The sequence below is a fragment of the Dermochelys coriacea genome, chromosome 12, assembly GCF_009764565.3.
Source record: "Dermochelys coriacea isolate rDerCor1 chromosome 12, rDerCor1.pri.v4, whole genome shotgun sequence".
NCBI lineage: Eukaryota > Metazoa > Chordata > Testudines > Dermochelyidae > Dermochelys > Dermochelys coriacea.
The window spans coordinates 37,998,690-38,024,549 of record NC_050079.1 but is presented as its reverse complement, the minus strand read 5'-3'; the positions used below and the strand labels follow the sequence as shown (position 1 = coordinate 38,024,549).

General features: G+C 42.7%; 2 protein-coding genes across 3 annotated transcripts in view; one reads left to right on the top strand and one right to left on the bottom strand.

Annotated features, from left to right (window-relative positions):
- The window catches only part of ZCCHC14 (zinc finger CCHC-type containing 14), a 97,042-nt gene extending 86,897 nt beyond the window's left edge, over positions 1-10,145 (top strand). For both annotated transcript variants that reach the window (XM_043494891.1, XM_038368332.2), the window contains exons 10-13: positions 436-563; positions 1,039-1,179; positions 1,266-2,714; positions 5,897-10,145. In XM_043494891.1, coding sequence (XP_043350826.1) covers positions 436-563; positions 1,039-1,179; positions 1,266-2,714; positions 5,897-5,952 — 1,774 coding nt within the window. In that variant the 3' untranslated portion in view covers positions 5,953-10,145. The remainder of the gene's footprint in view (positions 1-435; positions 564-1,038; positions 1,180-1,265; positions 2,715-5,896) is intronic.
- On the bottom strand, positions 7,274-25,295 carry MAP1LC3B (microtubule associated protein 1 light chain 3 beta). The gene is made up of 4 exons (XM_038368333.2): positions 25,072-25,295; positions 21,192-21,247; positions 19,526-19,632; positions 7,274-13,275 (listed from the first exon to the last, which is right to left on the bottom strand). The coding sequence occupies exons 1-4, from the start codon at positions 25,109-25,111 to the stop codon at positions 13,101-13,103; spliced, it is 378 nt and encodes a 125-aa protein (XP_038224261.1). The 5' UTR covers positions 25,112-25,295; the 3' UTR covers positions 7,274-13,100.
- Between the last annotated feature and the right edge of the window lie 565 nt (positions 25,296-25,860).

Sequence of the window (25,860 nt, the reverse complement as noted above, 5' to 3'; positions counted from 1 at the left end):
TGTAATGTAGACCAGGCCTTAGGTTTTGTAAAGTTTGAATCACATTTAATTTCTCTCTTAAATTCTCTACATTTAGCTTCCTCTTCATCTTTGGAATGAAGGACTAGCTCTCTGTTTCACTGTATTTAGTTAATCAGATAGAATTCAGTTTCTCCTTTTGTGATATTTTATCCTCAATACCTTGTACAAATAAGTGGCTCAGTATAATACCATATAACAAGAAAGACCCATGTAAATGCTGGCAAGAAGCAGTGGTTAGGATTGATTTAATTTCCAAATATTCATATTTGTGCATCTTAAATTGAGCATAATCTTTGTACAGATGACTGAGTTAGACAACATAGACCCCATCTGCCTCAATTTTTTTCAGAAATCTGTTTAAATACCAAATTGTTTTAACCAATTGTTTTTTCTCCTCCAACCCAATCACTGTAGAGAAAAATCAGAGAAACGGTGCCTAAATCCAGCAACACCTTCTTCAGTTACCAGCAGTGGAGTGGCAAGGGTCCCTCCTACTACTCATGTAGGGCCTATCCAGAGTATTCGTGGCAACCATGCTGCAGGTAAATAAGCAATATAAAGAAAAGTGCACCATCTTAAGCTATAAGGTATAGGATGGATATGTTCTTGCACAGTAGCAAGCTCATAGCTTTACTGCCCCAACCTCAAATTAAAACTGAATTGCTTTATTTGTGTCAGTCCTTTGTGATCATATTCTTCCAAAACTTAGTTGATTGCATAAGGAATCTAGTTCCTGGTGATATTTGAGTGAGACAAACATACAATTATCATTCCAATGATTTGCATATGAAGAGCTGGTTGAGCTGTTGAGTAACCATTACTTCTCTGGACTCCTGCTCCTCAGGGCAATGTGAATCCCCACTAGCCTGAAGCATTTTTGTGTATTAAGGATTAGAGTATTGCGGGAGACACAATCATAAACTGCAGTATTGTACCAGGCTTTTGTCATCTAGATGACAATTTAGCAAATAGTTTTCTTATTTTCTAACTGATTTATCATGCATTCTTTATCCCTAGAGCTGCGTGTAGATGTGGATCAGCCAGCTCACCCGCTTCCCCGAGAAGGTAGTTCTTCTGAGTACTCAAGTTCCTCTTCCAGCCCCATGGGGATTCAGACCAGGGAAGAGAGCTCAGATAGTGCTGAGGAGAATGAGAGACGTAAGGAAAACCAAGCAAAGCTTATGTTTGTGTTGATCTGTCCTGTCTAGTGAAGCAGCTGTATTTACAGATCTTTCTGTCTCTAGGTTTAGAGATTCACTTGGACAGTTCAGAAAAGGAGAAGCCAGTGATGTTACTAAATCATTTCACTTCAAGCTCCGCCAGACCCACAGCCCAGGTTCTACCAGTGCAGAATGATGCAGGCTCCAATCCTTCTGGCCACCATATCTTGCCAATGCAAATGATGACAGCAGTCTCCACCCACATCAGCCCTATCCATATGCTAAATGCAATGCACAAGTCAGAGCGAAATACAGACGTGAAGCTACTTTCCTCTTCCGTGCATTCACTTTTGTCTTTAGAAGAAAGAAATAAAGCTTCACCTGGATCTAGAAGCAGCATTAAAATGGACAAGAGCTTTGGAAATACAGTGGTTGATGTGATGCCCACATCATCTCCCCATCAGCCCCTGCAAGTACTTTCAGGAGTTCCTGAAAACAGTTCTTCATCTTCTGTTAACTGTGGTCCTCGAACCAAAGTTGTACATGCTTCAACTCTGGACAGAGTGATAAAAACAACTCAACAGACATCATTAATAGCGGAAGCAAGTACTGCTGCCACTGTAACATCCAGCACAGTCTTCCATATGGCACGTCCACCCATCAAGCTCCTGGTATCTTCTTCTTCTGTTCCTATGGATTCTGCCACTGCTGGACAAACTTCCTGCTCCAGCAATATGCAAATAAGTGTGTCTCCTGCAATAATCAATCCCCGGACTGCTCTATATACAGCCAACACCAAAGTTGCCTTTTCTGCAATGAGCAGTATGCCAGTGGCTCCACTGCCAGGCAGCTTCTGTGCAAACAGTAACACTGCCTCTTCCAGCAGCCACCCATCCACATCATTTGCAAACATGGCAAATTTACCCAGTTGTCCTGCCCCCAGTTCTAGCCCCACACTTTCGTCTGTTGCCGAGAACAATTTCTATAACAGCAGCAACAGCAGTAGTAGTGGATCTGCAGGGAGTATCCCAGTACCAAATCACAATCATCACCACCACCACCATCAACAGCAGCAGCAGCAACCGCCTGGGTGTATGGTGTGTAGTTCCTGTGGGTGTAGTGGGAACTGTGGTTCAGGTGGTATGACTGTCAGTTATGCTAACTATTTCCAGCACCCATTTTCAGGTTCCTCAATGTTTACCTTTCCATTTCTACCCTTCAGTCCTTTATGTAGTAATGGGTACATCAACACACAGCAGTACAACGGCAGCACAACTTTTCCAATGGTTCATTCTCCCTACAACAGTGGTTTAACACCAGACTCTGTAATGAGTGGGCAGTCCACGTTTGCAGTGCCCCCAATGCAGAACTTTATGGCAGGAACAGCAGGGGTGTATCAGGCACAAGGAATGATGGGAAACAGCAATGGTTCAAGCCACAAAAAAAATGGGAACCTTTCCTGTTACAACTGTGGGGCCAGTGGTCACCGAGCTCAGGATTGCAAACAGCCACCAATGGATTTCAATCGGCAAGGTAAGAAGCCGGGGGTGGTGGTGATGTGGGGCTGCTTAGTCTGTGTGCGAACTGCATGTTGATCTGAATGAGAGTAACCTGTACGGGTGGGGATGTGACGGAAATCCAATGATGGTACCTTGCTTGTCTTTATATCAAGTTTTCATTTAATTACAGAAAAATATCATGTTGTAAGCAAGTGTCTTTGAAAAGAGAGAGACCCTCTGGGCTAAATTCACAGAAGATTGTCGACTCTTGTCTGTACCCCATGTTCCCTGCTTTAGGGCATAAGTGCTGTTATAAGTCTTGTGTTGGCCCTCTGCATAGGAGTGAATTTCCTTTCGAGGGATGGAGGGGCTGAACTTTCATTGACTGACTGAAATAGTGTTGCGGCTGCTTATACTGTCTGTGAATTTGGCCCCTGAGCCATTGTCTGTTCCTTGTTTTGAAGGTTATCTTCAAAGTTCATACATTTTTTTAAAAAAAGTACACAAGTAGAGTGCAACATCTGTAATGAAGTGTCTGCATCCTCTTGAAGGACTTGGCTTGAGATTACTGAAAATGTGGGTTCCATGGCATACATATATCTTCCAGTATTGTAGCAAAGGCACCTCCAAAAGAGATTTTAAATCCTTGGATCAGGACAGGGCACATTTGGGAATGAACTGTTACTTTATCAAGAGTATGTTGAGGTCAGACGTCTCTTTTCCTGAAGCTCAGTGTTTAAAATAATAGTGTGCGTAGTATAACTTTTAAGAATGAAATGTAGACTTTTGGCTAGAACTAGTGATACTAAAGTGATACCTTGCCCATCTTGCTAATCTGAAATGTAGTATCTTTTATTGAACTAACTTTTGTGGGTGAAAGGGACAAGCTTGAGTGCTTATACAGAGCTCGTTTTCAGGTGACCTAAAGATAAGCTTGAAAACTTGTCTTTCACCAACGGAAGTTGGTCCAATAAAAGATATTCTCTCACCCACCTTGTCTCTCTAATATCCTGGGACTGACAGAGCTACAACACCGCAAATAATATTTTAGGTTGTGCTTTGGGGTGGAGACTGTCTTTCTTTGTGTTTAGATAGTGCAGAAAATGTCATCAGAACTTATCCTTTTTTTTTTTTTAAGAGAATAGGCGGAGTTTTCCAGCAATGCTAAAAATATGAATAATAATTAGTGTTGTTTCCAGAACTTAGTATTTGGATAGTGGCAGCTCAGAAAATTGTGGCACTGCCTCAGTCAATCCTAGGCCAATAGCAGACTTCTGAGGCTTTGTCTATATTAGCACTTTTGTTGGCAAAACATTTGTTGGTCAGGGGTGTGGAAAAAACACCTGCCTGACCGACATAAGTTTCACCAACAAAAGCGCCAGTGTGGACAGCACTGTCGGCAGGAGACACTCTGCTGCCAACAGCTACCACCACTCTTTGGGAGTGGTTTAATTATGACGGCGGGAGAGCTCTCTCCCATCGGCACAGAGCGGCTACACGGGAGACCTTACAGTGGCACAGTTGCAGCAGTAAAGCTGAGCCGTTGTAAGGTCCATAGTATAGACACAGCCTTAGTCTAAAACACTAGAATGGTGCTCTGTAATGCATGTTAAAGCTGCATTTCATCAGCTCCTTTAAAACTGCCCTGAATTACTGCAGTTTTGAAAATCTTAAAACTTCTGCTCCCCGAAGTTGCACGTTAGCCACAGCAGCATTCTGTGTTGTGCTGTGTTTTTATTCCCCCCTCCTCCTGCCTAAAGTAGACGTCTCCCTGTCAACTTCATGAGTGAGGTTGGCTGCTGCTTTTATTGTGTAAGGAGATGGATTGATTTAAATCAAAACGATTTAATCACTGATTTTAATCATGATTTACATCAACAAGCAGGACACTTGAATTTATATCATCAATCTCGTTTTGCATTTGTACCTCAGTTATTTTCCTAAAGATAGGCTGATTCTCATTGATTGGTATAATTTGACACTTTTTTGCTAACCAGGAGGCTACATTACATCTATACACATTTATTTAAGCATATATAGTTTAACATACATTCATTCAGATTCTTAGTTATTTACATTTTTATGTAAAAGGTGAATGATTCATTCTTTATTTACAATATGATTAATTTTTTTTACTTGTGATTTGTGTCAAGCTGCAGTTGAATGGAAATTGAATTCAGTTACTACATAACAGTATTTTAACATTTCAAAATTGTGTATTATTAGTTAAAATAAGGTAGTTAAATAAAACTAAGTGTGCTGGATACATAAGCGGAAAAGTAAGTTTATCAAAAAGTACATATAAAACTTTTTTTTTAACAAGTAGTAGTATCTGATTACTTCTGGTCATGATGTCTTCAAGATTTTAGAACCAGTAGATGTCATCCTCTCACACCTAGTTTTTACTCACATTGGAAGAGGAAAACAAGTTTTCCTGCTTTTTCAGTTCTCAGTCCCTCTCTTAACTTTGAATGAACAAGTTACTGAACTTAACTAGTTGAATAAACTGAAATGAATGCAAATATTCTCTCTGTGCCTGAGGCGACTGCTGTCAAAAGGTGGCTTAGCACTTCACCTAGAACCAGGTTGTTGCTTAGCCAGTAACTTCCATCAGTTCAGTGGCTTGACTTTCTGTAAAACTTAGGGCAGGTCTAGAACACCGCTTAAGTCGATCTAACTTACGTCTTTGACGGGTGTGAAAAAGATCCCCCTTAGCAACGCAAGTTACGGCGACCTAAGCGCTGTCCATGCTGGCGCTATGTTGGCAGGAGATGATTTCCCACCAACATAGCTTCCGTCTTTCGCGGAAGTGGAGTAATTATGCCGAGGGGAGAGCGTTCTCCAGTCAGCATAGAGCATCTTCACCAGACACGCTACAGTGGCACAACTGCACTGATGTAGCACTTCTAGTGTAAACCTGCCCAAAGGTAGCAAAAATGTAGTGCATTATTTGGTATTTATTTTTAAATAATTTTATAGATTATACTAAATTTAGGCCTTAACATAGGTTATTTTATAATCAATTTTAAATGGGTTTATTTTTAAAAGAAAAGTATTTAATTTACATTTTAAAAAATCCATTTTTTTTAATTATAGCATTTTATAATGCTGTTGCATAATCTGTAAGAAGCAGATATTTAAAATGCTGAGAGAGAGAACTGCTAAAAAAAGGTTTGCATTGTTGACTTCCTTTCCCCCTCTTTCCCTCTTCTACAGGTACTTTTAGGCTGAAATATGCCCCTCCAGCTGAAAGTCTTGACTCCACAGACTGATAACTTTCTCTGCCAAGAGAACACTGTAAGCCATGGAGATAAGGAATTTTAAATACAAAACTGAGAAGTCCATTGCTGTTAAGTTTTAATGTGTTTTTTAATCCAAAGGTGCTTTACTTTACTAGACAGGTAGAAAATCTAGCTTAGGGATGCATCAAACCCATTTTTGATCGCCAAAATTCAAGCTTAGATCTTGGAGTTGGAACTTGCCTAATACGGATCATGCGATTGATGCGCAGTGGATGGCAGGTGAAGTTGGCCAACTACATTTTCTGTTGCAAATGCAAAAAAAACAACCACCCTACACACTTCTGCTGAAGAATGTTGCCATCTTTGGACCTTCTACAATGAAAAGGATAACTCCAGGGCAGCTACTACAATGTGATCTGAAACGAGAGCTGGAGGTTGAAGGTATGAGCGACTGTGTGCCAGCTAGCCTTTGAAACCCTGGGCTAGGTAAAATGGCTGCTTTTTTTCAAAAGTAATCAGGCACTAATCTCTGGGATTTTTAAGGATTGCACTACGGAAGAATGTAAAACTATTCAGGCTTCTGCACTTTTAGCAGACAGTGTCACTCCGAGACCAGTGCAAGAGGCAAAGAAGTTCCAACCTTTAAACATTGGCACCAGCAGGCTATGCGATTTACTACACAACAAAAATCTTAAATAATTCTCTCCTTTCCCTTCCAAAAGAACACACATGGCAGTTTCAGTTCCTTCTGGAAACAACCTTACTCTCACTGTCACCATTATTACTACATAGAAGTGGGTTACCAGCAGTGAAAGGAACTTAATTTTCCAAGGGTCCAAGTCCCAGAGACTCCAGGGCCATAAAGGCTTCATAAAAGAGAGGGTTTTTTATGTAATACATGAAACACCTTTTAAGTCCTGTTACTGTATATAGGTCTCTTTCACAGAAACCTTACTACTCTGCTTTTGTAAATGAATTTTAAACCATCCTAAAAATAAACTCTGGCAGCAGAGTTAGCAAGCTGTTGCTTTACTTTATGTAATGAAACACTGACTCGTACCCCAGGGCTTTTGCTACAGGAATCAGAGGGGAGGAATTCAAACATGTAAAGGGGTAGTAAACATTATTTTAAAGACTTTTAAGGATTTACTGTCGGCGTCCTTTGTGGCAGTAGACTCAGATTACTAATTTTGGTGTTAACTACCTAGCATACATAATTTTGAGTTGGCAAGTTTAAGAGTTAGGCGGAAGCCAAACAAAACTCATGTTGCTGAATTGAAAAGGTCTTGTCCTGTCTTGCCCAAGGAATTTCACAGGCTGCAATGGGTGTGGCCTTTTTAAAAAAAAAAAAAAAAAAGGCCTGAAATTTAAAGTGATTCTTGTTTTCCAGATTAGAGTATGCAACTTTAATATCTGAGGCCTTGTTTACCTTGTGGGATTTTTTTTACACCTGTATAGCTATACCAGTGCAAACCTGAAGGGTAGATGTGCTATGCCAGAATAAATAGCTCTTGTATTGGTGCATCTTGCTCTGATTTGAAAGCAAGGAAGCCGTACCAGTGCAAGACACTTTTTATGTGTGCGCAAAGCTCCTCAGGGTAGATCTGGCGTTGGCTACTGAAGTGTTAGTTTAAGTAGCTAATGCAATAAATTGTCAGTCAAGATTTTAATGGCAAGTGTTAGAAGTTAAACGTCTGGGACATCTTTCAGTTCCGTTTTCTCAAAACTGTCAGCCTCACCCAAAAGCAACAACAGGCCAGGACAATATGATGAATTAGTATTGATAAAGAGGCATTGTAACATGTGATGGCAAGACACCAAACTTGTCCCAGTTTTAATTTGGAGGTCATACAGTTTTTTGGCTTATAGAAACCAAAGCCTGAAGTTGTGTAACATTTGGTTTTTCAAAAAGATTTCTTAAGATAACAAGATTTCTGTTGTTTCTTATTTCTATGCAATGAAGAAACGCCATACTTCTGTATCCTCAGCTCCGTTCACACTACACAGTATTTATAGACAGTGTTGAAACAATTGTTTGCTATGCCTGTATTTTGAGGTGGTTACATATAATGGTCTCATGAGCAACTTTCAAATCTGCAACACTACCGTGATGAGAACTGACAATGCAATTTACTTCGCCTTAATGAGCTTGAAACAATAGTACAAAAAAAGCTGTCATATGGTATGTTAAGGGGACTTGCAGTTTTCACTTAAAATGTTTACTACAGGATTTTGGTGGTCTCTCCAGTAGCCTGGAACATGTGCTGAAAGCCAAACTTTCACCTTTTTTCACTTTTTTTTAAACAAAAGAATATTTTAAAATTGAACTGTATTTAAACTATTTCAACACACATGCAAGGATTAAAAGCCCTCTCAAACTAGCAAAAAACAAAAAAAAATTGTTTTCTATACCAGTTGCATTTTGTTTCATGGGTAAGGCTGGGAAGTATAGTCTTGTCTAATATTCACTGCAAATTAAAAGGGTAACAAGGATTATTAAACTGAACTTTTATCCAGTTAGCTTCTTCAAAAATGTTTTCATTCCTGCATTCAGAATTCTTGTCTTCAAGAATGTTTCCTTTATGTAAAGTTAAGGCTGTTAGTTCCTAGGCTGATTAATGTGTACTTGATTATCTTTTAAAATTACCTTTTAAGTCCGAATTCAAATTCAAACTCAGAAGAGCCTGAGTAAATTGAAGGAAGTGGAGTTTAATGTAGAAATGTTTGAAGAGCAAGTATTGTTTATACTGCTTTCCCTAAATCATCAACCTGAATTATGGCTGCTGATTTGCTAGCATAATCTGTTCAGTTTGTACCAAGAACAACCAAAGTTGGTGAGCCGAAACAGAGCACTTTAATTATATAATCCATTTTAAAAGGCACAAGTCCATCTTTCCTCTCAAATTAGTTTGTCTAGAGTGACTGAAAGAACCAGCTCATACTACCATTTCTGTATGTCCAAATATGGAAAATAGACACAGAATAAGCTTTTTACTCAAATCTTTGCCCTGGCAGTGTAAGAATATCTAGTTTATAAACTAGATTGCACTATAGGATACCTGAGACTTTTTTTAAAATGCGAAAGAGGGACAAACTCCTTGTCATTCTCTGCACTATGAGAATGTGGAAGAGGGTCATAACTTTAAGCTTCCTTACCAGAGGGAATATATAGTGCAATTTCACAATAGTCTGATTTTAAAGTAGTGGTGATGGAAGTGTTAGGAGGAGAAAGAAACCAGAATTACCAACAAACTCCTGACAGTAGCAGTCCAATTTGAAATTAAGCATTAGAGGTTAGTATATTTGTGTCATTAACATTTGTTAGGAGTGTCAACAAGGAAGATTCATATCAGGAAGCAGGTATTAATAGGATTTCAGAGTAACTTTACCTACAGTCATATCAGGTTTCATGTTATGTGAAACTTCCTAAACTGTATTAAACATGACCAGTAAAAATTCAGCCAGAAAATAGATGAAGGACTTCCTCAAATAGTATAAACCAACCACTTACCTCAGTTTGAGTTTCAGACCATTTACTGCTTGTTAGTACAGACACTAAAATTTGGTTTATGGTATTTGGCAGAGAAGCCACACTAATCTCACTCCCCCAAATGAAAATAGATTAGTTCTTGCAGTTTCATAATGGCATCACTCCTATAGAACACTTACAGCCATGGATTCTGAGAGTGGTCTAGAATTCCTTTGTAAATCCAGTGGGTCCTGTTTTGTTGGAAGTAAATGTACTTACCACTTGCAAGATTCTGGAAAACAATATTGCTGATTGAGGCCAAAGGTAAGTTACTACAATACTAAGGAACTACATAACAAACCCTTGGGACTATTTAAGGTCTTACACAAGTAAAAGATGCTTTGGTACAGAAACAAAGCAAATCCTATGTTTTGAAGTATAGTTTAATAATTTCTCTTGGATATAATTTTCCACTAGGAATAAAGGAAACTCCTACTCCAATTTGAGCCATTTCCCTTACTTCAGTCAATTGTGCATGTAACTTTATAAATATTTTTAAAATAGTTTTGTAAATATTTAATATTCAGCTAATTTGATTTTGAATTGTAAATGTCAAGTATTCTGGTATTGGAATTTTTATGTTTTATTATACTTTGTTAAAGGTAAAATTGTACATTTTTAGAACGTTTTTATCTAAGTAAATTTAATGTATGGAAAATAAAAAAAATGTCCAAGTCCTTAAGTGCTTTTAAAAGGCTTTATCCCTTTTAGTTTTCTCCCAACGTAAGTTGAGAACTATCTTAGAAATTAATTCAGAACAACTTTACAGTTAAAGCCACCCTCAGTCTTAACTTTACTCATCTGCCAATGAATCAGATAGACCTTACATTGTTTGTGTCTCTATGCAACTGCTATTCTCCAATATTTAAAATTTGAGGGACTTTGCATGAGTCAAGCACAACTGAGGTTACTCTGCAAGGTACTGCTGTCCACAACTTGACACTTCACTCCTGGACCTCATTTCAGAAGACTGACTGTTGGGTTAGTGAGCAGGGGGTTCTGCAGTGTTTATAAACTAGGACCGCGCTGTGACTTAGAGAATTACATGTCTGGTCTTCACGGGTGGAAGTTCCAAGAGGAACTGCTGAACACAGCCTTAGCCCTTAAAGCCAGTATTAAAATACTGTTTTGGAAGAATGGCATTTTGTACTCTAAGCTACACAAAGTGCTGTCTGCTCGTTGCTTTCCTGCTAGATCCATTCCTTTGAAACCCTAGTTAAGTCTCAATACATGCAATTGTTTCTGAATCGTTTATTAAATCACTGAAGGGCTTTATTCTGCCACCCTTATGCCTGTTGTAGTACCTTACTAGTCATAGTCCCAGTAAGGTCAGTAGGGGCTACTGATGAAGTGGTGTAGAATCTAACCCCAAATTAAAAACATGAGATTTCTTTAAACTTACTTGTTACTGTAAACTCAGAAAAAAAGCTAAACAGTAACTCATGTTGCAGAATATAACAAGTTAGCCTTGGGATAAAAAGCTAGATTGAGGGAAGTTAAGTAAAATCTTGGATAAAATGGGAACAGCTGTTTTCTGTGCAGAAAATATTCAAGCTATTTTATTAGTATGGTTTTGTGTGGGTAGTTCATTTGTCTTTGCTATGGGAAACAATGCATCCTTCCCTACTAACAACTAAATTGCAATGGGATTGCCTTATGATGGCCCCCCACAAGCCTCCTGTATTTCTAACTTCTCCCTTTCTTCTGTGACAGGGCGCCTCCATTCTACAGAGTAATTTTAATATAGTTGTTCAGGGTCCTAAGCATCATCCATAGATTGCTAATCCACACTCAGATCTACTAACAGAGAAACCTATCATTCAGCTCTGGGTACTGAAATTATATGGTGGCCCTTGACACATTTGTCTGCCCTTCTCTAGGAATGGCTATTGCATTAAAATGAGAAGAAAGCAGTCTAAATTATCACTCAAGCTGTGACTGAGTCATGTCGTAGCACTGTATTAATTTTAAAAAAAAAAGCAACATTTGTACAGAAATCAGTCATATTGATCACACCGTAATTACAAGAATGGCTGTCATGAGTTAACAGGATGGTTTTACACAAAAAAAAAAAACATAAGACAAGCTGCTTTTAAAGTTTACATTAAGTAAAAAACAATGAACATTTAAAACTTAAATAAGAATTGTGAACAAGATGCATGCAGAAAGCTGTAGGTACAAATTGTACACCTTGATGTTGTACAGAGTGCCAAGATGCAGTAATATTGCTTCTCTCCTCCCCTACTCCCTGTTAGTAAGTTAACTTCCACTAACAGATTTAATTAATTCATACACATGATACACAAGGGTAAATCTTAGTCTGCAATACTTAACTTTACAACTCTAAAGGCAGGACACTGATCCTACTTGGAACCCTCTGCATAGGATGCATCCCTATTCATGATACTAGTAACACCAAATTTTTAAACTCCAGGCAGTGGGCAGGAAGCTTCAGTGACAGTTGTACCTCAGAACTTTAAAACATCAATTCCTGAATGTGAAATGATTTTATAAAGCACTTGCCCCATCAGTTATGACATGAACAAGTGACTGAGACAATTTAGATTCATGTATGAATCCAACGTTTTCAGTAGAATTGTGTATAAACAAAGCAGTTTGACTTTCAGCCCTGAAGAGTTCATGTACAGCTGCTTTGCTGAATATAGGGAGCAATAATCAAAAACAAATTAGGCAGAATAGTGCATGGAGTAAAACTAAGATTTTAAAGACCAAGATCAATATGGGGGCATTACCCATTTTTAGGGGCTGCATCTATCACTCAGGCATGGTTATGGAAGTAATTTCTTTTAACCAAAAAAACCCCATTATTTTCTGGAAAAGCAGCCCCTCAGAGTAGGAGGGTCTATCCACTGAAAGTTAGCTCACATGGAGCAGCCATGTGTGTCAGTGAAACCAGAAAGCAGTGAAGATTCTTAACAGATTAAAGTTTCTCTTAATGTTAACTGTCCAGGAGCTACCCTGGAATCATCTTAAAATACAGACTTGCTACAATTAGAGTAAAACTATGGCATTTGGTATGAATAATGTCCAGGAATCTGGCATCTTATCTTATGCAGTAGCAGTACTATGAAACTATTCCCCCACCACCACTTGTCCTCACTTTCTGCAAATACTAAGGCAAATGATTCCATAGTTAGACTAAAGTTTTAATATGCACAAACTTGTACTTTAGACCCCAACATGTTTGCTCCATGATTGGAAAAGGAACCTTTTCCATGAAAAGGAGCACTTTCTAGGAACAGCATGAGGAATTAACAGAAAGATGTCACAAACACTTTTGTTCACTACAGGAACCTGGTGCCAGTTCCTGTGTCACTGAAGATAGTCAAGTGTTTCTTGTATTGGCAATCTGAATGTGCAAGGTATGGTTCCATTCAGGAAGTCCGGAGACTTAAGTGTGCTTATGTGAAATATGACAGCAGGTTTCCAAAGCTAGATCTATGCTTGTCTGTACTGGCACTCAGCTGTTTAATATTCACAAACAAGGCAAGGTAAGAGGAGGACACCTGCTAAAGCAAGACTATGCTAAGGTACTGAGAAGTAGGTGACATCCCTTTCTTTTTCCTGGGGTAGGGATGGGGGGTAGAAGGTAAAACCAAAATCCTAGGCTAGAAGCCACTTGAATGGATTACACGGAAGACTGCACTCCAAAAGTTTCCTGAGAGGCATATACCATGTACAGGAATCCATCTTCATCCTTTTCGCTTTCATACACTTCTGATATGGGGGTTGACACGCTCACCATGCTGTGTCCATTCACCAGTAAGAAGAAAGCCTGAGTGGAGTTCAGCTGCAGGCGTCGTCTGTTAAACAAAGAAAGAGGAGGAAAGTGCTATGGCAATGGAACTTTGTGTTACCCCAGTATCATCTAATGAACGCTCATTTGTGGCTTGTCCACAAGCTGCATTAGTGAGTGATGTGCTGGTGCACACTATACTCCTGGGGGAATTCTGTGCATCCAGACGCACAGAATTCATCTGTCCTCCATAATTTTGTATTTTCCCTCATAAAACACGTTTTGCTATGAAGTGCTGCAGTTCGGCCTTTTACCCATCAGACACCTCTGTGGTGCCAGAACAGCCAGCTGGGTTCATATGCTGCTGTTCTGGTGCCACAGAGGCCTCTGCTGGGCAAAAGGCAGAACTGCAGCACTTAAACAAAATGCATTTTATGCAGGAAAATACAAAATTCTATGCCCAGTGCAAACCACCTACCCACACCCAACACCCTCCAGGTTCACTCCTAGGCTCCCTCCCCCTCACTCAGCTCTTCCGGTACTCAACTCCCTGAAGCCTCTGCACTGCTTCTGACAGGAAATACAGTTCTGCATTGTAATTTAAATGAATTACATTAAGTTCTCTATTAATATGCCTAGTAAGCAATCAAAAAAAATTACCAGAATCTTTTTTGTCTGTATTGTTAGACATACTTGCTGACAGATGTTTTGAAATAAATCACCAAAATAATTGTACCTTGCATTAGATTGTTATTTTGACAAATTCTGCATATTGCATTTTCAAATATTGTGTGCAGAATTTTTTATTTTTTGGTGCAGAATTCCCACAGAAGTAACACTAACGGTCCTTGCAGACCTACTGGCGTGCAGAAAAATTTCCTAGTGAGCATTAACTTAGCCCTGTAAGCAGCACTACATCAGGCATGCCAGAAACAGTCAGTGCATGCCAGCACTGTTAGTGTGCCAGACAACTTACACCCAAGCTGTTTCGTACTAACCATGTAGACGAGCCCTGAAATAGAGGCTGAGGCTATGTCTACACTACCGTGGTAAGTCGACCTACACTATGCAACTCCAGCTATGTGAATAATGTAGTTGGAGTTGACATACCTTAGGTTGAGCTACAGCGGGGTCGACGGGAGAAAAATCTCCTGTCAACTTACCTTACTCTTCTCATCGGGAGTAGAGTACAGGGATCAACTGGAGAGCGATCTGCAGTCGATTTGGTGGGTCTTTACTAGACCGGCTAAATATACTGCCAGTGAATTGATCTCAGAGTGTTGATCCCTGCCCTAGTGTAGACCTGCCCATAGTGTCTTGTACAAGGCCTACATGGGAAAGTTTGCCAGGTACACCAGTGGGGTTAAAACAACATAGTTATACTGCTACAAACCTGCCTGTGTAGACACTTATTCCAGTATAAAAATGCCATTTTCAGCTTCACTTGTCACTTAGGAAGGGATTTAAACTAAACTGAAAAGAGGCAGTCTGACACTCGGAAGTGTCTGCATAAAGGTTACAGAATAACTATAAGTATACCGGTAGAACCACAAAAAAGTTCCTATATAGACAAGGCCCAAAAGACTTTTGCATTTAGGTTTAGTTAAGGAACCTCTTACTGTAACCGTATGAAACTGAGGCCCAGATTCACCCAATGACATCACCTGAACCCCCATGGGTAGCTGGCAGGGTGTTCTTCATTAGAGCCCTAGACCTTTGGAATTCACTTCCTTATCATGTCTTCAATGTGCATGCTAAGGCCCACCTTGCCCCTTGCCTGTGGGGAGACAGGTGTTTTCGGAGAGCTGATGAGGTAAACCCCCTGGGATTGTGTACTGTTAGCTTCTATTGTATTTGTTGTCCCATTTGATAGGGGGAACTGAAGATCTGTTTAGTATATTTTTACTGATTGTCAAGAGTGCTGAGAGCAGTTGCCAGAGGTTCTTATTATAGTTGGTAAAAATCCAAAAGTATAGAAATTGCTCATTTACTTAAATCAGGTAACTTTTGAGATTAGATGAGATTAGAACCGTTTATCTGCATGCAGAGTTTGGAAAAGTCAGGTCCTAGAGCCTTCAAAGCTGTGGAAGTGAAAAGCTAGGTTATGGAAGGATAGCTCAGTGGTTTGAGCATTGGCCTACTAAACCCAGTGTTGTGAGTTCAATCCTTGAGGGGACCATTTAGGGATCTGGGGCAAATATTGAGGATTGATCCTGCTTTGAGCAGGGGGTTGGACTAGATGACCTCCTGAGGTCCCTTCCAACTCTGATATTCTATGACACTGAAAGAATGAAGGATGGAATTATGTCTTTTACAAGCACCTGGAGAATCCAGGCTCAGCCTAACTTGAGAAGCTTTTCATTTCATATTCCCTGGAAAACACCCTGACATTTTTAAACAAGTTGGCCTTTACAAGGTTACAGAGGAGGGGCCCAGATAGCCTTCTGTGGGACCACCAGTAAGGCTAAGCTTTTGGAACAAAGATCAGCGTTCATGATCATTGTGAATTTGAATAAGTCTGTGTTCCCTGCAGCTTCTGTGGCCTCCAGGTGTTGCAATCTTTCATACATGGTTGCAGCGCTGCTCAGGTTTGGTGCATCCAGCTCTCCAGTGCCAGTCAAATTTGGCCCTCTGCCTCCACTGCAATGCTTGGAGTGGGGAGCCAAGCTCAGCCTTGTGGAACAGGAACCACTGCTGTGGGGTTAGCTCACTCTCCAGCTCCTCCCAACTTTGTGACATATCCTTGTTTTCTCCCACACTTCTGCCATGACATGCATTACAATTTTCTGTAGAAAAAACCCCCATAACTTTGCCCATAAACATGAGGACTGAAGCAAGAGAAACATGCTTATTCTTAAGACTCTAGGCTTTGGAGTACACAGCCTTCTGCACTGGAGCAGATACATGCAGGATTAAAGTGAGGAGAAATGGGGAGCTTGAAAAGGAATTAATGCGTTGTCATTCTGTTCCTGCCTGAGTATAGAGCAGAGTAGTCAGACTGCCTTCCAAAGCACGCAGCAGCACATAAATACTCGTTCTACCACCCTAAGTCGTTGGGGACAGAGCTGCTTCCTGCCAACTCTGCTTTTGGCTCTACCAGCTGCAGATCTTTCAATAGAAGATTCCTTTACTCTTTTAGCTACAGCAGAGTAGAAGAGCCACCTTGAGCTCAAATTCTAACCACTCAGGGTACAAAAGGTTTACTGAATGTAATAGCCAATGGACAGCACAAGAGGACATTCCCGCAGAGTAGCTCCAGTTTGGTATATGCAAAAGTGCATAGGTAAGACCAAGACCAATTGCACAAAGTTAATAATGGACATTGAAGTCCAGCACGAAAATGGACAAAAAGACTGAGTAGTAGGAAGGCCTTTCAGCTAAGGCCTTGTCTACTCAGGGTCACAGGAATATTAATCTAAATTAATTTTGTATGAATTTAAAATGGATTAGTTAAACAGCCTTAAATCCATGTGTGGATGCTCTTATCTAGAATTAAGGTGGCTTTAATTTGTTTTCGCTTAATTCACTTCCAAATTGAATTAAAGTAAACCAATATAGAAGTTAATTTGGTTTCTCTTAATTCACTTCTATATTGGTTTAATTCACTTCCGAATGGAATTAAGATAAGAGAAACCAAATTAAAGCCACCTTAATTCTGAATCCACACATGGATTTGATACACTTTAGGTGTGAATGTAAAATAGATTAGTTAATTTGGATTAAGTTGTCCAGTGTGTCTACTGCTAAAGTAGGATCTTAATTTAAAAAGTCTTTCAAACTGCTCCAAAATACTTTGGGACCCTAATTCTGAGGTCAGTTTCCATGTTTAGTAGTTCTTATGTAAGAATCTGGATTAGGCTATGACAGTAACAATCCCATAAGGGGGATTTTTACAGTGCCATATGGGGAGGGTCTCTATTTCAGTATTTGTCCCAAAGACCACTCTAAAAGAAGTAGCTCACATATACAGTTCAGCCAGAGAAACAGCCACTCTATTCTTTAGAACAGTGTTCCTCAGACTGGGATCCACAGACCCCAGAGGTCACCGAGAGCACTCCAGGAGCTTCACAGGCCCCACTGATCAACTCCTCCCTGTCCCTCTATCTCCTGGAGGCTACTGAAGCCAAACTGGAAGGTTTTAGGTGCTAAAAGTCCGGTGGCACACCTGGGCTAAGGCAGGCTCCCTGGCTGCCTTGGCTCTGTGCCATTCCTGGAAGAGGATGGCACACCACAGGGGTGGGGGGGGGCAGAGAGAGACCAGGAGGTCTCCATGCATTGCCCAAGCGCCGACTCTGCAGCTCCCATTAGCTGGGAACTGTGGTCCATGGGAGCTGCGGGGGCAGTGCCGGCAGGTAGGGGCAGTGCGCGGTGACCTCCACTTCCACCCCCCGCCTAGAAGCTGCTGCCAGAGAGATGTGCCGGTCATTTTCGGGAGCCGCCTGAGGTAAGCACCGCCCAGCCAGAGCCTGCACCCCAACCCAATCCCCTGCCCCATCCCAGAGCCCGCACTCAAACTTCCTTCCAGAGCCTGCACCTCACCCCAGAGTCCCTCCCAGAGTCTGCACCTCACCCCCCTGCACCCAAACTCCGTCCCAGAGTCCACACCTCACCCCCCTGCACCCGAACACCCTCCCACAGCCTACACCTCCTCCTGCACCCCAACCCCCTGCCCCAGCCTGGTGAAAGTGAGTGAGGATGGGGTAGAGCAAACGACGGAGGGAGCAGGAGACGGGAAGAGGTGGGGTGGGGCTGGGGGCTGAGCGAGGGAGCTTGGGGGACCCTCAAAATTTTTAAGATGGGGGTCCTCAGGTTGCTAAGGCTTGAGAACTGCTGCTTTAGAACATTAGTGAAGCAACAAACTAGACTCAAAATGGTGAATGATACTGAACACTGATGACTACTTACTACCCTCTAATCAAATATTCCCTGCTCACACCAAGATAGGGAACTGTACATGGATCTCCTCTGCTGCACAGTAATGCCATTATGATACAGTAACATATTAAGGTTTTTTCTTTCTCTTTCTTTCTTTCCCCTCCCCCCCAACTTCCCCTTTGACTTTCCTCTGAAGCAACACAAAGCAAAAGCATTACAGTACTCAGCCACAGTCTCAGTAAGAAGCATGGATATCAAAGCACCACAGTTTATGAATCTGTATTATGGGATTCAACATTTTCAGTTAGGGCTTGTCCACACACAAGTTGCACTGCTTTATAGTTAGACCCAACATACTTAAAAGTGCTTTGGCCCCCTAGTCGGGATGCAGCTATAGTGGTAGAGAGATGCTTTACAGCAGTATAGCTATATTCTCAAATGTGAAAGGGAAACCATATTGGTAAAACTGCACCTCCACCAGCAGTTGTATTGGTATAGCAATTTGGATAAAAAAGTTACACCCCTAACTGATAGTTATATTGGTACAAAAAACTGTAGTTTAAAGGGTGTCACAGGTGGCTGGCCCCCTTAAAGTGGAGCCAGGGCCCAGTCTGCTCATTACAGAATTCAAGAACAAGCCAGAAATGTAGTGGGAAAAAAATTAGTGGGTAAACTAACCTAAACTCCATTTCCCTCAAGTATGAAATGGATAAACTCTGTTTCCCCACCTTTCTCCTTGACAACACCACTGGAACCAGCCATCTCAGCACACCTGTAAGCAGTTAACTAACATCACCTAGGCAGTTAATTAACTAATGAGTGCCTAGGCTTGATAAAAGGCTACCAGTGGTCAGTTGGAGGGAAGTACTGCTAGAGAGAAAAGCTACCTATCCAAGACTCTAGAAGGAGGATGACAATTTTGACCTGTTAACCTTGCTATGTGGACATATGAAAGCAGTAAGTAAAAAGAGGCTAACTGAGGAGAAGCTGACTGAGGGCTACAGCTGGCCTGAATTGTAACCCTCCACGGGGAGAGCTGTAGATGCCTTATCAGATATGCTTGACTTTATTCTGCATGCTAATCCAGTGCCAGGAGACATGCTAGGGACCCCTGAAATTGAGAGAACATACTTGTTGGCATTAACCCCAGGGCTGAAGGGTTAGACTTCAGGGGCTAAATTGGTGAAGAGAGGGGTTGTATTCTGTAAAAAAAAGAGTTAATAAGATCCCATCTTATCCTCAATCCCTGGGTTTGAATAAGTCCCTGAAAGACCCAAAAAGGGAGACAGAGGGCAGCAGGCCCACAAGGCCCTGCTGTGCCACAAGGGGGCGAGCTTGAGGACATTGTCTTACCATAGTCATCCAAAGCATTCACTAGCTAGCAGATTAACACTGAACTCTGACTATATTTTGATCCAACATTTACTCAACCCTTAACATACCTGATAATTTTTATTAGTTCGCTCATGTTGACATGATCTGGTACCAGGAACTTAGTTTTATCCAGAACTGGAAGCTGCTTCTCACCCTTGTACCTTTCAATAATCACCTGGAAGGAAAAAGGTTCAAAGTAGCAGTTATAAGGCGGTGTAGAGGCTTGTTTCTGCTTTTTTTTTTTTTTAAATAATTCTACATTCAAGAGTAGAACATACTGAACAACTGTGGTGGTAAGTAGCTGTTTTACTTTAGTTGTGGCAGTTCCACCACAGCCTAATTGTAAATAATATGTTCCTTCTACTCTGTTCAAAAGTTTAAACATGGGTATTATAAAATTAGTCTCCTCTAGTGGCACAGAGGACCTTTGCTCAATCAGAAAGAAGAATGGAACTGGTTTGGTTATAGAGAAATCAATGCAGTGCAGGAATAGTCCACACAAGCTATTTCGGTTTCTATTTTAAGTGGCAAACCAACTCTGTTGTATAACAGTCTTCTGGGCTACTTTCTAATGAAGTGCAAGAACAGTGGAAAGTGTGTTTTGGTGTATTTTTTTTTTTTAAACCAGACACTTTGTAGAGGAACTTCAACTGGCTATGTCATCAATTTTCAGCACTGGGAAACAAATGAGAGCAAAGACCTCAAATTAAGTTATCCCATAATTACCGCTGTTGCTTTCAGAGAAACGAAGTGCCTCCCTCACTCTACTAATACTCCCTAAAGATCATTTTACACCACGACAGGGAGGAAAGGCAATTTCCATGCAAAGAATGGTAAAATTATGAAGAAAAATTAGCACCACATTATCCTTACTGGAATAGCTTCCTTTTGATTTTAAACTAGGTGGCTTTTTTTTTTTGGCTTTGCAGTTGAAAAGGCAAGATCAAGGCTGCCCATACAATGGAACTCTGAATTCACCACCCATACACTAGCCTAGTCAGGAGGACATGGTAGCCTGGACTTGCCCGAGTTACTACTGAGCAAATCTAGAGAACACGGTAGCTCTCCCACCACTGATGGAGCTGCATCTATAGCAGTAAGAGTCAAAAAATAAAGACAAGTCTAGTTTTGAGAAGCAGATTGGTCCCCTCAGCCAAAGTGAGGTGGAGTTGGCAGGACCTGTGGCTAACAGATGCTCCCAGCTATGGGTCACCTTTCTTGTGTAGGGAGAGCGCAAGTGGGTGGCGCAGGAGCCAGGCTTTCAGCAGAAGCACTCCCACCAGGCCTCAGAAGGCTCTAAATAGAAGGGTTTTTTGTTTTTTTTTTTAAGAAGACAGGAGTTGGCATATTTTTGGCAGCATGGATCCTTAGATGTAATTCAAATCAAAGCGTAACTTAGCCCTTGTTTAGGGTTACACTTTTGACAGGAGTAACTGAGTACTCTTCTATTAAAAAGACAGGTCTTCAGTTTTTGCATCTAGGATTCTCACTGGATTGTGGTTCTGTTACAAGTCGCATTATACCATACACGCAAGTAGCCCATATTTCACCTGATTAGCAGCAGCCACCAGCTAGCACATTGGTCATTGGTTGCCAGTCTGAGGATTATTTCCTTAAGACCAGGCCACCCCTGAAAAGAATAATGTTTTACTCCTACAGACCCAGAGAATTCCTAATACATTTTGACCTTTCTTCCCTTCTGTGGTAAGAAAGGGAAAGATATTAATCACTTACTGGCATTTTTGTTGGATGCTGATCTCGAATCAGTCGCACATCTTCTACTCTTTGCTCTGTGGGAGGAAAAAATATTGCCCATCTAAATGCTCAGATACACACTACATAGGTTTTGTTCTAAGCCTCAGGGATACAAGGTATGCTATTTCCTTGGGCTCTTACTTGTTAGTAGGCTTTTTGCTATTCAAAAACGTGAGGTAAAGAAGTTACTCACAGGAAAGAACCAGTTCAGTCAAGGCAATTGTCTAAAATAAAGCAACAATAAATACCAACTCTCCAATCAGGGATGACTGTTCTGTGACCAGAATGATTACTAAACTCATTTTGACTGAGAACTCTATACTGTGTTAATGCAGAATGCGATGCCCACTAAAGCAAAGGACATTTAATCACATGAATTTGCCGCATTCATTCCTGATATCCATTATCCTATATTCCTGTTTAGGAAACTTAACATGACACTATCCTAGGTTTAATCTTGTGTTCCTGAAGAGGGAGTTGCTGGCTAGACTGGCATGTAGTCCTAGCTCTTCGATCAATGTCCGCTTAACACTGTACATCTGAATTAGTTAGCAATTTTCTATTAAATTGCATACCACGTCACCCATGCTGATGGTGCTATTCTTCTACACTCTGGTTTGTTCAGTATTTACCCATGCCAGTTTCCTTTTAAAGGGAGGTATTAGTAGCACAGACTTAACACACTGGGCAAAACAGAAGTCAGACCTGGTGTAAACTGATACAATTACTTTGAAGGCAGTTATGCCTGCTTACACCAGGTCTTCATGGCAAGTCCAAATTCAGTCTTTATCTCCACTTCTCTCTGCTTTATGGGCCATGTCCCTCTATAAATACCTCTTGCAGAAAAAGGACTAAATGCTACAGTACAGCCTAGACACATTAGTAGACTCCTGTAATAAGAACAGATTTTCAGGGGTGTTGCTGACCATTCTTCCCCTCCCATCAACCCAGCCCATTACCTTTTATTCTAAGGTAAGGACTGATTACTTGGCCTCTCATTCAATCAGCTGCTTTTCACAGCTATCCTTTGGCTACTGCTAAGATCTCATGCATCCAACAAATTACATGCAAGCTTTCTATGTGATTAGTAATGACATGCAGCACATGTGACTCATGATTTTAAAATTAAATTAGTCTGACAATTAAGCAAAACTAAAGCTTCTAAAGAGCAGATCTGCAGTGATATGTGGGAATTAATGACTTCCCAAAACTTAAGATCTTTATTACAAACTTTCTAGTGCTCAAGACCCCTAATACCAAAATTAACTTTCAGTAGAGACCAGTTCTAATTCACTGAGTTCCAGATAAACACTACCCACAGTCCTTAGGGTCCACCATTACCATGTCTGAGGACAGAAAAGTATGCTATTAAGCAATATCCAATCTTAAATTTATTAGAAATAGGACTGTTTTGGGGGGGGAAGAGAGAAGAGAAGGAACAGTAATCCTCAACCAACCAAATAAACTTGGTTTTAGTAACTTTTCTGTTGAAAGAGTTGAGTTTAGACATGAGAATTTTGCTGATTCTAGGACTAACAGGGTGGAGTAGAAGCAGCACAAAATGGTAGCCAGACAAATCTCTCAGATTTACTGTGTATGGCATATTCAAAATTAGGCCCCAGTAAGTTACACATAAAAGCTGTACTCTGACCGCATTAGTTGTAGTAGCAACTAATTGGCTGCCATCCTAGCTGAACTTAATAGTTGGGACTGAAGCTGTTGATAGGAATGGGGGGAGGGGAAAGAAAACAGCTTTTGTAGGGAAGCTGATGTTGGTATTTGAGGCTCCAAAACAGAGGTGGGCAAGCTACAGCTCATAGGCCATATCCGGCCCATGGGACCATCCTGCCCAGCCCTTGAGCTCCTGGCCGAGGAGGCTAGCCCCGGGCCCCTCCCCTGCTGCTACACAGGCAACGCAGCTTGCTCTGCCTGGGCAGTGGCTGGGTCGGAGGTTCTGAGGGGGGTGGGAAGTGGGAGGGGGCAGGGGCCAGGCTATTTGAGGGGCACAGCCTTCTCTACCCAGCCCTTCATACAGTTTTTCACCCTGATGTGGCCCTTGGGCCAAGAAGTTTGCCCACCCCTGCTCCAGAAGAAAGGACAGATTAGATTAGTAAAATTTGCTAGCAACATCAGTACATGCACTAGCTAGAATATAAGGGAGTGACTGGTGGAGGGGCTGCTGAGTATAGTTAGACTCCAACCCAGAGACAGATGCGGGAAGAATCTGGACCAATTATTTCCATCAATTTTATTTTGCATAGAAAACTTTGCACTTCAAGTGGAATAGGCTGTGCTGCCAATTCTTGTTGTTTTAAGAAAATGGAGGCTGCAGGAGCAATAAAAAGGAGATGGTATTCCAGTCCTCCTCCCTGATCTCTATGAACAGATAAAAGAATGCAGCCCCTTCAATCTTTTTGACTCCTGGAAGCATGTTGGCACAATTCTAGCAAACTGTGCTTTAAACCTGTGCTTACTGAAAGAGACTAATGTAGTTTCCCCAGCCAACATTAAACAGGATATTTTATGCTTTGAAGAACTAAACAGGGATGCAAGGAATGCATTTTAGTCATCTTACAGACTTCTAAGTGGAGAATTATTTCCACATGTTAGAATAAAAACTGAAAGTGGAATTTAATTCTCATGTCAACAGCACAGCAGAAGTTAGATGCTCAACCCTGACAGGAAGGGGTTACATGCCTAATTCCAGGCATACAATGAAGAGGGGTTTTCTGGCACCTGGGAGTTCTGCAGTCAATAATGGATTATGTGGACACGTAACATCATCAGCCCAAGAATCGAATTCTGCGGTACGTTTCAGTCTTTTGTGATACAAGTCTCAACACCACCATGCCACAAAACTCCTTTAACCGATATCTTTCAGGTTCCCGTTCCAGTTGAAAGCGTAGTCCTGTTGCTACCATGCTTGCCAACCCACAGACAGGTTCCCCTGCCTGCTGATGTGGAACAAGTACCACACCATAGGAAATGAAAACAAACCACACTATAACCTTTGCTTTCATTTTCTGCAGTGTGGCAGCAAGGCCAAGCTATGGTTCTTGTTCCACTCGAGCAAGCAGGGAAACCAGCTGAGACAGAAGTATAACAACAACAGACAGCCTCTAATCTTGTCCCTGCTTTAAAAAAAAAAAAAAAAGGGGGAGGGGGGGAGGAGGAAGGGACATTTTAAAGCCAAGCTTCCAATGCCGGCTGCAGTGCCCACCGTTTTAATAAAAAGAAAAGGAGGACTTGTGGCACCTTAGAGACTAACAAATTCATTAGAGCATAAGCTTTCGTGAGCTACAGCTCACTTCATCGGATGCATTTGGTGGAAAATTGTAGCTCACGAAAGCTTATGCTCTAATAAATGTTCGTCTCTAAGGTGCCACAAGTCCTCCTGTTCTTTTTGCGAATACAGACTAACAGGGCTGCTCCTCTGAAAGCAAAGCTTAGGCTGTGAGTCACCAGCGCTTGAATCCTGCGCCCCCCGGCAGGGCTCAGGGGAGAGAAGTGACAGCAGGTCGGGGCGGGGGTGGGAGCAACGAGCGGCCAGGCGGATGACGCGGTTCCTTCACTTCAACACCACACCGGGGCCCGGCCGCCCCGGGCGGGCAGCTCCCCACCGCGGCCGGGCCCCGCAGCGATGCCGGCCAGGGGCGGGCCGGGGGGGACCGCTCCTGAGAGAGCGGGGGTCCCCCCTTTAGTGGGGGAGGGGGCGCTGAGGCCGGTACAATTACACCCCCCCACCACACACACACACACACACACACACACACACACACACCCCCCCCGGCTGGGCTGAGGAAGCGGGCACCGCAGGTACCCGGGCCCCTCTGCCGGCCCCCCGCGGCCCGGTCCTCACCGAAGGTGCGGCGCTGCTTGAAGCTCTTCTCGGAAGGCATGGCGGCGGCGGCGGCGGCGCGGCTCGGCTCGGCTCGGCCCAGCCCGGCCCGGCTCCAGCGGCTACTGCCTGCGCCGCTCCGCCCCTGCCTCGACCACCCGCGCGTCACAGGGGGCGGGGCCCCGCGCCTGCCCCCGTCGCCATCTTGAGTGTGGCGGAGCCGGGGTGGGGGGGGAGCCTGCGCGTGCGCGCGACAGAGGGGGCGCGGCGGTGCTCAGCCGCGAAGGCCAGGCCGGCCCCGCCCCTCACGTGCGGCCTGAGTAACAAACCGCCCCCCCCCGGGTAGCCCCGGGCCTGCGCCGCGCCCCGGGCGTCACGTGGGGAGCTCGGCCCAAGGCTGCCCTACGAGCTCAGCGGCCACAGCCCTTCCCCCACGGTGCGCCGTCACGAGCACCACCCTCCCCCAGCCCCCCCGGCTCCATCCCAATACTCCCCTCACAGCCCCCTCGCCAGCCCCCCCGTGCCCCCTCACCAGCCCCAGCCCCCCGCCTCCATCCCAATATCCCCTCACAGCCCCCTCGCCAGCCCCCCCGTGCCCCCTCACCAGCCCCAGCCCCCCGCCTCCATCCCAATACTCCCCTCACAGCCCCCTCGCCAGCCCCCGCACCCCCCACCAGCCCCAGCCCCCCCGCCTCCATCCCAATATCCCCTCACAGCCCCTTGTACCCCCCCACCAGCTCCAGCCCCCCCGCCTCCATCCCAATATCCCCTCACAGCCCCTTGTACCCCCTCACCAACCCCAGCCTCCCC

What these genes read in the sequence shown, in the direction of transcription:
- MAP1LC3B (XM_038368333.2), bottom strand. Translation starts at nt 25,111, where the DNA reads ATGCCTTCCGAGAAGAGCTTCAAGCAGCGCCGCACCTTCG. An exon ending in CAAGCAGCGCCGCACCTTCG is followed by an intron (nt 21,248 to 25,071) that starts GTGAGGACCGGG and finishes TTCCTCCCACAG; the next exon opens with AGCAAAGAGTAGAAGATGTG. An exon ending in AGCATCCAACAAAAATGCCA is followed by an intron (nt 19,633 to 21,191) that starts GTAAGTGATTAA and finishes TTTTCCTTCCAG; the next exon opens with GTGATTATTGAAAGGTACAA.